Raw genomic sequence first — 12,316 nt, 5'->3', positions numbered from 1 at the left:
TGTGATGGCTGTTGAGACGTGGTTGGTGGTGGTAATAATGGCGGCTGGTCAAAAATAAAGATAGTAAAAGAAAAACGGCTATCCTCAAGAGTCGCAGCCCTCATGAATGACATTTATTCCCTCTAGACAACGGGTTTGGGCCTAACTACACATATACTTACCGAGATATCTCACCTAAGGGACCTGAATAGTGGTTTGCGAATTTCGTCAACCACAACAATATATATATATATGTATATATATATATATATATATATATATATATATATATATATATATATATGTATATGTATATGTATATATATATATATATATATATATATATGTATATATATATATATATATGTATATGTATATATATATATATGTATATATATATATATATATATATATATATATATATATATATATATATATATATATATATATATATATATAGATATATATATAGATATATATATATATAGATATATATATATAGATATATATATATATATATATATATATATATATATATAGATATATATATATAGATATATATATATATATATATATATATATATATATATATATATATATATATATATATATATATATATATATATATATATATATATATATAGATATATATATAGATATATATATATATATATATATATATATATATATATATATATATATATATATTTTGCATAAAAGGTTCCTGTGCATCATTTCCACATATGAGAAATGAAAAGAAAACACATCACGTTGTTTGATAAAAATGAAATAGACATGAGAATATCAACACATGTACAAGACATGTCTCCAGAGGCTCGAATGGGGGTGCGGTCAAAAGTCAGTTAACAGCTCAGTATCTGGTGTTACCACCATTTGTTGGCACATTCTTGGCAATGGCACCTCATTGAGGACACCAGATGGTGAAGAAGGCTTGAAGGCTATCATTGTAGATCTGTACCATGGCCTGCTGCAAGTTGGGCCAATGTCACCGGCTGTTTTGAAGACGGCACAATCATCATTCCATTTCATCCTACACATGTTCTGTGGGAGAAAGATCGGCCGAAACAGCTGGCAAGGAAAGCATGGGAATGTTATGTTGTGCGATGAAGTCTGTGACCACTCATGTGACGTGAGGGCACACGTTATCCTGTTGAAGTGTGAGGTGACGTCCATGAACCTGCAGGAACGGAAGGGTGTGAGGATGGAGAACTTGATCACGGTACCGAATACCTGTCAAATTGCCATTAATGACCTCAAGCTGGGTTCTGTGATGTGCAGTGATGCCTCCCCACACCATCACGCTTCCACCGCCGAATGATCGCTTCCATCACTACTGTCAAGATGAAACCTCAACTCATCTGTCGAGTCTCCTGAATCTCAGACATTGTCTACATCAAGCGACAAGCTAGGTATGCATCTCGATGACGTAGCAACAAAATCGGACATACTGCTAATCATCATGGTGGGATGGTATGCTCGTGTAACCGATTCCTGACACTTGCGGTACTGGTTGGTTGCAAGCCAGGGATGCTGTGAGCCATCAAAATTGCTGATCTGGAACTGATTCCTAAGGTGCACCAACTGGATATGGCAATCCTGCCGATGTGACATCACACATGTTTGCCCAGAGCATGGATGGTCTCTGATGTTGCCAGTTTGTTGATAACGTCTGCAGAGTGACTGTACCTATCCACAACGTTTTGTGGCATTCCTGTCTCAGGCATGCCAATAGCATGTAGTCGTTTATTTTCGGAAATTTGTGGCATCACTTTTACGATGTTTAGACGTCAATTAAAATGTTTTTCATCGCTGGGATAGTTCACCACATCGTGCTGCATTGCTCAGTACTACATGAGTACTCAGTACTACTACATTTTCTCAGTACTACATGTAGCATTGCCACGTGACTCAGTACGCGTGCATGGCAATTTATGCGTGCAGTGCACAGTATGCACATGCAAATTCCAGATATTCACAGGTAAACTTTCGATCGTGGGAAAAGCAATTAGGTCATAGGAATTCCCTGGCTGTAATTCACAATGGTCGTGGCACTGACCAATTGGGGTTGATACTTTTTGCCAGAATTGTTAATAATTTGTCGAAAGATGGACTGCCTTCACCCCATTGGTTGGAGTGCTGGCCTGACTCCACCCATAAAATAATCATGTGCCTGCTATTCGACTAATGGCACTTAAGGAATGCCCAGTCATACTAAACACCACACAGAGATGGCCCTTTTTTTTCCCCCTCTTTTTTTTTTTTTAGCAAATTAACAGTTTTTAAGCAATTGTAACTGCTGCTAAGCTGAATTCCACAATTTAAAATTTGAAATTTGGCTCTGGTTAGAGACTTTTCGAGCTTATTGCATTTTAGTTGTAATTAAATAAAGGCACGAACACTGCCTGCAGATGCCTGGAGAGTTGTGACGTCGGAGGGGGTTTGGGAGGGCTTAAGCATGAGGGGAGGGGAAGGGAAGACAGCACCACAGAATATGACTTAATTTTAATTGCATCTAAAATGTGCCTTTATTTAATAACAACCTTATGTAATAAAGTGCCTTTATTACTGCATCAGAGAGTTCCAATTCCATGATAGTGGGTACACAGGGTGACAGTTACAGTTCCCCCATTTCCTGCGATCCTTTATTAATTCCAACAGATGGGACATTCAGTTTTACATCCTTCCAAAGGATGGCAAACGTTGATGAATTGCCCTGCTTATAAAACTGTAGGAGGTTAACCCCCTCTCCCTTCCTCCTCTCCGGAGTAAGGGGGTTGGGAGGAGGGAACTGGCGTTGCCCGGCAATGCCAGGTACCTTTGCGGGTTAATAAAATGGTAATACAAATAGAACTAGAAGGGCACTCTGTGGAGGCTATTCCTCCGCTACGTAATGCCTGATCCACGAGAACATATCAGGCCCAATACATTTTTGAAATATCATGCAATACAGTACTATTGTTGCGAGGCCGGGTATCGGCGACGAGCACGACCACAAGATGGAGCTGCAGGGTCGACTCCACCGATCACCCGGAATGTATTGATCACTAGGTCATCACCCCGGATAACTCCGGAGCCGACAGTTCCCTTATCGGACCGAAGTTCGCCAATAGGTCGACCACGTGGGGTAGGGTCGATTGCCAATTTCAATTTACCTAAATACCCACGTCGTCCAACTACTGGGGAAATTCACCCTCGATGATGCTCGTACGGAACGAGATGCTAGCGTACTCGAACCGTATGCGACCCGAGCGGACGGTCACCGAGCTTTCGTCGGTCCAAATGTCCCTTTACAGCAGCAACAGCCTGGCTAGTTCTCCAACACGCACCGTGTTAAACCAATAACAGAAAGGACGAGGACGAACCGATACATTTAACATATGGTTTATTTATAAAGGAGCGGGGGGGGGGGCACATAGGAAGCAGAGCTATCCGAATATAAGAAGCACGTATGTACGGCAAGGCACTTATACAATTTCTACTTACTGGACTGGCGCCACACACACACACACACACACACACACACACACACACACACACACACACACACACACACACACACACACACACCCAAAAGAATCGGACCCAAAGCGGTCTTTATTGAGGCCTCCAGCTCGGATGAAGAGGCGAGCTGCAGACCAGAACCTGCCTCGGACCTGTCCACCTCGTGTGGTCTTCGAGCTGAATCGAACCAGGCACCAGCGAGAAGTGAGCCGAATCAAGACACCGGTGGGCCGTGATCAGCCTCCCGAGCTCCGGTGGATCCTCACGCGCTCCAGAACACCGGCTGTTGAAGACGAGGCGCTGATCCTTCGCAACCCGCTCGAGTCGATTCAACCAAACAACCACCAACCACCAACCAACAACTTTCTGTGCTCTCCGTTCCTTTTTTTATACCTCTCCGGCACGGCTCGCCCAGGCATGGCCCGATGGGTGGGGCCTGATCTTTCCCCAACTCGGCGTGCCGCCAATCGAATCGGTGGGTGGGGCATGTCGCATTCCAAGACTTGGAATGCCCAAGCGAGCCGATGGGTGGGGCCTGACCTTTCCCCTACTCGGCACGCTGCCAAGCGAATCAGTGGGGTGGGGGGGCATGACCTTTCCCCTACTCGGCGCGCCGCCCAGCGAATCGGTGGGTGGGGCATGACCTTTGCCCTACTCGGCGCGCCTCCCAGCGAATCGGTGGGTGGGGCATGTTGCATTCCATGACTTGGAGTGCCCAAGCAAGCGCGCCGAGAATGCCGGGATCAGAGGGTTTTCGTTGGTGTTGTAAAAATTAAAAGGAAACCCTGACTATTAAAATAACTTCACAGCACATGAACATTTATTCACCCATTAGACTAGGGAAAGGGTGCTATCTATCCACATTTACTTATCGATATAACTGAGCTATAGGAACCTGAATGTCTGTGTGCACAAGGCTTCCAGATTTGCAACACTATATCGTTGTCGGCCCTATCTCTCAATGGTGAAGAATTGCTTAAAAAATTAAATAATTCTCGTATCCAGATCCGGATTCAGATCTTCAACCAAAATCTAATCAATTCGTTGTTGCAACACACCCAACCTGTCCACCAAGTTTCATCCGAATCCGTCCACAACTTTTTGAGATATTGTGCTATATATCGGTTTATCCCAATCTATCAATGGTGAAGAATCACTTAAAAAATTATCAGATCCGGATTTGGATCTTCACCAAAATATAATTAGTTCGTCCTTGTCACTCACCCAACCTGTCCACAAAATTTCATCTGGATCTGTGCACAACTTTTTGAGATATCCTGCACACAGACAGACAGACAGACAAACAAACAAACAGACAGAAAGGGGTGAAAACATAACCTCCTTCACCTTCAGTGGCAGAGGTAACCAGAGTTGGTGTCAAAGCCACCCAATGCTCACCTGTTTATACATTTATCGTTTTTAAAAGACGAGTCTAATAATTAATATTTTTTATAAAGCATTGCAGTGAAGTATAATTATAAAGCAACATATATATGTATTTGTATATTGTAATCAGTAACAAGAGCACAAGTGAGCACAATATACGCCCTAACGAGAAGGTATATACAGAATTGTGCTACTACATGGAAAACAGCATCCTCGTTGCCATGGCAACCACTTTAGATGACGAACGTATGTCATGACACACCGTCTGCACAGTCTGAAACCTGAAAGTTGAAAACTTTGGGATTTAGAGTGCAGACAGGAACGGACGGACAGACAGACAGACGGACGGACGACCGGTATCACATAATACGCCCCAATATATATATATATATATATATATATATATATATATATATATATATATATATATATATATATATATATATATATATATATATATATGGCGTATAAAAAAGTGTGGTAGATAAAAACATTAGAAAGGAAACTTGAGGGGGAGCACTCGGGAGAGTGCAAAACCTCCGCCGCCAATACTGCTGGGTCACTCAAGTGAACCTTATATCTTATTCATTAAATATGTCAACGGTGCTGACAGTTATAGTTCTTTTCTCCAACATTTTTTTTTTCGGGGGGGGGGCGGAGGAAATCACTTAAAACATGTAGAAATGCAAAAAAAAAGAAATCGAAATTTTGTTGAAAAAAGTTGCAAAAAATTTTTTTTTCCTCGACCAATTTTTTTTTTTGGGGGGGGGGGTTGGAAATTACTTAAAACATGTAGAAATGCAAAAAAAAAATTTTTTTACTCTAAATTTTTTTTTGGGGGGGGGGGGACCAAGTCCAAAATCTAATGCCAAGATCCTTGGACCATACGTAACCCCACCACCAAGTTTCGTCGAAATCCGTCGAGGAGTTTTTCCGTAATACAAAAAATTTAACATTTTCACGCTCACGCTCACGCCGGGGGTATTGCTATAACAGGCGAGCTAAAAATCAGTTTCGACAAAGAAATAGAAAAAGACAATGGCAGCGATAATAATAATAGTAATACTAATAGATTGTTTAGACCGATAGACAGAATAATAATTTTGGTAATAATAGGAAGACTAATAGAGAAAACAGTTTGGAGACATGGAACAGAAGTACAGGCAGAGAAATAAAGAATAATTTTAAAAATTAATTATAATTGCAAATATTAATAGATAAGATAGTTGCGACAGAAAGAGATCTCTCTATCGAGTGCAGCCTGCGGCTGCTGGTTGCATCATTGGTTGGGACGCGGCTGTGCCGCTGATGCAGTGTCCCCCTTACCAGTACACTGGTACTCATTTTTCCGACCTCGGAAGAATGACAGGCTGAGTCAACCTCCTGGTGTATATTAATTCAGCGGCCAACGGGGCTTGAACTCAGGAACTCAGGACCCTAGGATCCCAAGCCGCCACCCTAACCACGAAGCCAACACCAGGCTTGACAGAAAGAGATGCCAGCTTGGAGATAGAGGCAGAAAAGGGGATGAGGTGAGAAATGAGAGCAAGAGTGATATGGATAGAAAGGAAAGAGATAATTTGCTGAACTTGCAGCATTTTCCTGCAATATTGCTCTCTGATGCCATTTTTGCAGCTGATAATGCAGGCAGACAATCAAAACACAGAATCCATAAGCGAGCGAAGGCAGATGCATGACATTGGCCATGGTTTCTCTATTAATTTCCTTCAGGATATTAAAAATTCTGGGTCATTCCTCCAATTCCAATAATGAAATTGGATAACCTAAAACGTACATCATCATGCTTATAGAAAAGTATGTTTTCAATTGAATTGTTCCCCATCAGCCAAGAAAACGTAATTACTTTGTTTTGAAGTACTGTACTTTATTTTACCGTGTAATTTGTGATCGAAAGCAAGTTATTTGATGCATCAACAAAGCTGCAGGTCATAGGGCATAGGAAATTGAGGTTCACAAGAAATTAATAGTTAATTGTGATTGCCTGAATTTTTAATATCTTGATCTCGGATACTAGTTTGCACTCTTTGCACAATCTGAAAAATAATGTTTCCCAAAGTCTGCTGACTGATTTAACCCATAACCTGGCTATTTATTAATAGGAATGCAATTCCATTGCAATTTTAGAAGGAATAGATGTCATTTAATTCCATGGAATGCCCTCAGTAAAGTTTAATTGAGATGGAAAATCATGGTTCAATCCTGTACATCTGTCTGCACTTTCAGCCTGGGGCCTTTCCAAATGAAAACCTCTTAAAATTGACTGTGACTCTTGTGAAAGCTATGCAGGCTTTGGTAATTTGATTTTTTTTTCTTATGTCCTTGCGAAGACCTTCCTTATGAAATGAGCAGAATTTGGAATTTTATTCAAGTTGTGTAAACATTTTCTGCAAGTGAACAATGGCTTTGTCTTTGAAGATGGATGCATGCCTATTTTCCAGTTGCCTGGCTGCCTCTGATCATTTCTTAGTACTTGAACTACTTCTTTCCATCATCATTTGTGCGCTTTCTTACCCATACTTTACTGTTTTGTTGTTTCTTTAAAATTCCTCATAACAATGCCTCGATTTTCTCCGACATTTTAATCAGACCCCTGTTTAAATTCCTGTAATTCTTGAACTGCCAATGTGCACATCAAAACAATGGAGGCAAGAATCCACGTTGATAGTTGAACTAACAGTGTTGTTATGGACTTCACTTTACTTTTGAGAAATGTTTGATGTCAGTGACATTGATGGAGTGGATGTATTACTGCGGTATTTAACAAGCCCAATTGAGGTGGTGTTGGGCTCTTGTACTTGATTTGTTAAACTCCAGAGGTTGTTAACTCATGATGGATGATCAATGCTGGCATTAGTGTAGTTCTCAAGCATGTGTCACATGAGTTACTTTGAAATCATCTTGATAAGTTGATTCTTTTGATCAAATTTCCTTCCTTTCATTTTTCATGTTCTCTATAGGAATGAGCTCTTTTTTTGTCTCCATCAGCAAGGCTTTTGTCAGAGTTTTTGTTGAGAAAGGAGTAAAGTGAACGATCAGTGAAAGTAGTTGAGCCTGAATTAGGTCGGAGGAATCACTAAAAAAAATAACACTCAAGGAAGAAAGCAAAATTAGATCAGCCACACTTCTACTTCATCCTTCCATATCTCACCTGCCAGGTTCTGTGAGATGGCCAAAGAGAATGGTATGGACATCTTCCGGGTGTTTGACTCACTCAACTACCTGCCAAACATGACGTTGGGTATGGAGGCAGCAGGACAGGCTGGCGGTGTAGTGGAAGCTTCTATTTCCTACACGGGTGATATCACCGATACAAGCAGAACAAAATACAACCTGCAGTACTACATTGAGCTCGCCGATGAGCTGGTTCATGCTGGGACTCACATTCTCGGCATTAAGGTAGGATTTCCTTTCTTCACTATTTGGGTATGTCCTTCCTTCCATTCATCCATCCATCCATCCCTCAAAAATGAAGAAGAAGAAGAACCTCTCTTAACCACCATGTTTAATTCTAATGGGTCTAAAGGGTAATTGTAAGGTGTTCTAAAGGCTAATTCCAATGGGTTTCGTTCATTTCTATGCTTTGCCCATGTCATATTAAAAATGCCAAACTGAACTGCTTCCTTCAGAAACGAGTGCAATGTCCTTTTTTTAACTTATGGTATGTTAAGATTTTTTTGAATGTTTATTTGATTTATATGACTTCCTCAGGACATGGCAGGCCTATTGAAACCTGAGGCAGCACGCATACTTGTTGATGCTCTGCGCCAGCGATTTCCAGACTTGCCAATTCATGTGCATTCACATGACACAGCAGGTGCTGGAGTTGCGTCTATGTTGGCAGCCGCTGAAGCCGGGGCTGATATTGTCGATGTTGCTGTTGATCCCATGTCTGGAATGACATCTCAACCAAGCATGGGAGCTATGGTCGCCTGCACCAAAAGAACACGCTTGGATACTGGTTGGTGGAATGCTTATTTTACAATTTTTATTGTAAAAATTACATCTTCAGTTTCAGCCAGTTGTCTGATTTTGTGCATGACTCAATTCACCGTGACTTTTTGTATACGGTCGAGGCTCATGGAAAAGCAATGTGACAGAGGACGAAAACGAAAATACAACTTACTGTGAAAGCATCGTCGAAATGGCTGGACCAACAAGCAAGGGAATGAACGCACAATAAAAGGGAGAAGATGAGAGGAAATGCAGTAACCTGCAAGTCATTGGATTAGGTTAGCTAAGGTTAATGGGTATAGAAAGATTTTTTGGTAAGGACAGGGGAAGACATGAGATGGTGGTGGGCTGCTTGCTTATGAAGCCGTGGAGGGAAGAGTGTGATTGAACTGTCTCTGGAAGGCAGTTATACAAGCAGAGGGAGGAGGAGCAAAAGAGTGGAGGTGAGCAGTAAGACTGGATTTTGCATGTTTATTCAGGAAGAGGTCTGTATCTGGATATTCACCAAAATGTAATCAATTTTCCCTTGTCACACACCCAACCTGTCCACTAAGTTTCATCGAAATCTGTCCATAGGTTTTGAGATATCCTGCACACAGACAAACGGACAAACAGGGTGAACACAAACCTTCCGACCACCTTAGATGGTGGAGGTAAAAAACAAAATAGCCACAGACCTGTATGCAATGTCAGAAACTCTTCTAGTGAGGTATGGGAAATGCAGTAATTTCTCCACATCCTCCGACATGGAACAAAGGTAAATACATCGTCAGAATATAATATTATCAATTAGTGCCTTAAAAACAATTGTGTTCGGCTTTTTTACTGTTGTCTTTTCTAAAATCTTCTCCATGAAGGCCATATTTCAAAAGATAAAATAAAAGGAAGTCCGAAGGCAGTTGTCCTGGGTTGTAGAGAGGTAGAGAGACAGAGACAGAGACAGAGAGAGAGAGAGAGACAGACAGACAGACAGACAGACAGACAGACAGACAGACAGAGACAGAGACAGAGACAGAGACAGAGACAGAGACAGAGAGAGAGAGAGAGAGAGAGAGAGAGAGAGAGAGAGAGAGAGAGAGAGAGAGAGAGAGAGAGAGAGAGAGAGAGAGAGAGAGAGAGAGAGAGAGAGAGAGAGAGACAGAGGACACAGAGGACACAGATCATCCTTTCTCTGCTATGGCCTTTTATGTCCTCAAACTTGGATGAGGGTTTTTCAAAGAAAGACTTCTTCCATCTCATTATTTTGTAGCTTTTCCTAATGCTCTTTTTCACTTTTTGTACTGTCTCATTATATCGCTCCGAGTTGATTCTGAAGACGTGAGCATAAAATTGACCAGACACCTCAAATGCTTCAGTGAGCAATCAAAACCAAATATTTCCACCAGCTGAAGATTGCCTTGAATTCCATTTTAGGCTAAAAAAAAAAAATTTTGATCCACTTCACCGCGATTGACTGTTTCAAGATCAAACATGTGAACCTATGATGCATAACCCATGACAAAGTGAGAAGGAACTTTTCGTTTTCGGGCCTTGTGACACTGCAGAAGATTGATATTGGTGATCTTTATGGTTTTCTTGAGGTCGGTCATCTGTAGTTGTTAAGTGAAAATAATAAAAATGGCCAGATTTTTTAATGTTACAGAAAATATCGACACACACACGCACACCCAGACCCTGACATTCGCGGTTCCAACATTCGTGGGTTCCACGTATTCACAGTTGATAATTTGCAACATGCTCCTACATTCGCGGGAAATCACGCCGCGTTTTCTTGGTTTTCGTAACGATTTTTTTTCTTCCATGAGCCGCAAGCATAACACAGTTTTAAAACATATCTTCCACGAGCCATGCACAAAGCAGCTGGATATGCATACAGTACAATACTGTACATACGCAAAAAACATATCTTCCACGAGCCATGCACAAAGCAGCTGGATGTATGTACAGTACATTAATGTACGTACGCAAAAAAAATCAGATCTTCCATGAGCCGCAAACATGACCTGCTTCCTGTACGTGTTTGTAGCTTCGCAGAAAAAACATAGTTTTGCGGGACGTCTCACCATTTGCACTTTAAACTTACAGTACTGTACGTACTGTACTGTAGCTTCGCGGCATAAACATAGTTTCTCACGATGTCTCACCAGTGTAACATGTAATTCTCCACGATGCCATTCTCCGTGAGTTACCAACAGAATGAAAACACTTACAGCATCTATTGATGTATCCAGTAATTGCCAGGTCACCACATATGGACATTACACAATGGAAACATTCAGTACATCTTAGTGTAAATCACCATCTTGCTACAAACAGCACCATCTGAGCTGTTACATTTTAATAACGCTCAGCATAATCTGCCTGCAGATGGGAAAGACGTCATGTCCTGTGAGTTAAATAATGGAAACATTCAGCATATCTATTAGTGTAATTCACAGCGAGCTAGATATGGACTAATTACACAATGGCATCACTCACCACATCTAATATCAGCTGCCGAATACAGCATCACCCGTAAAAATTCCCAACAAACAATGTGCAGACTACTCACCACGTCCTGGATCGCCATCATTCTCGTCCCGTTGCTCTGACCTGTGTATTGCCTCTCGTTCCGTTCATTCTTCAAAAATTGCTCCCAAGAATCGAGGATAACACTCAGAAAGGTATGCCTCCAAGCGGACCACTGATACAAAAGAAGGCGAAGCTTCTGCACGACCATCTCTGGCACGGGTGGTGCAAGCACGAGTGCAGCGAGTACAAGCGGCACCTCCAGCCAGTTTACAATGAGCAGGGGGTGGTTCCACCACTTCAAATCGCGATATACAATTCGTGCAACATCAAGCTCGTAGGGGAGCTTGCCTCCGTGGGCCATGACGCAGCCAAGGCATTCCCTGCAGAACTCGCGAGCCTCATCGAGGAGAAGGGGTACCTGCAAGAGCATGTCTTTAGTGCTGATGAGACCGGCTTATTTTGGAAAAAAGATGCCAATCAGAACGTTCATCTCTCAGCACAAGAGCAAAGCAGTCGGCTTCAAGGTCGCAAAGGACAGGGTATCCCTTCTCCTCTGCACAAACACCGAAGGGACTTCATGGTAAAGCCCATGATACTCTACCATTCCCTAAACCTGCGTGTGCTGGAGAACAAAAACAAACAAGGACTACCTGTGTACTGTAGAGTGAACAGGAAGGCATAGGTGACGTCTGAATTTTTTATGGACTGGTTCCATACCTGTTTCGTTCCTCAGTTCGAGAGGTACCTGGCAGGAAAGAACCTTTCATTCAAGGTACTCCTGTTGCTTGACAATGCTCCTGGCCACCCCATGGAACTGAACGGCGCCCACCCAAACGTAGAGGTCTTGTTCCTGCCGCTGAACACCACCTTCCTAATTCAACCACTCAACCAGGGGGTACTATCAAATTTCAAGACTTATTACACCCAGTGCACCTCATCTTCATCA

The 12,316-nt window shown here is 41.8% G+C and overlaps 1 protein-coding gene across 2 annotated transcripts in view; it reads left to right on the top strand.

The window, feature by feature from the left end:
• The window catches only part of PC (pyruvate carboxylase), a 587,030-nt gene that overhangs the window by 444,807 nt on the left and 129,907 nt on the right, over positions 1-12,316 (top strand). For both annotated transcript variants that reach the window (XM_085877423.1, XM_085877424.1), the window contains 2 exons: positions 8,064-8,304; positions 8,617-8,866. In XM_085877423.1, the coding sequence (XP_085733549.1) occupies positions 8,064-8,304; positions 8,617-8,866 (491 nt within the window). The remainder of the gene's footprint in view (positions 1-8,063; positions 8,305-8,616; positions 8,867-12,316) is intronic.

The sequence above is a fragment of the Eptatretus burgeri genome, chromosome 4 (genome assembly GCF_056783735.1).
Source record: "Eptatretus burgeri isolate ZD-2024b chromosome 4, Ebu_testis_v1, whole genome shotgun sequence".
Lineage (NCBI taxonomy): Eukaryota > Metazoa > Chordata > Myxini > Myxiniformes > Myxinidae > Eptatretus > Eptatretus burgeri.
Note: the sequence above shows the minus strand (reverse complement) of the source record. Positions and strands in the feature narration are given on the sequence as shown.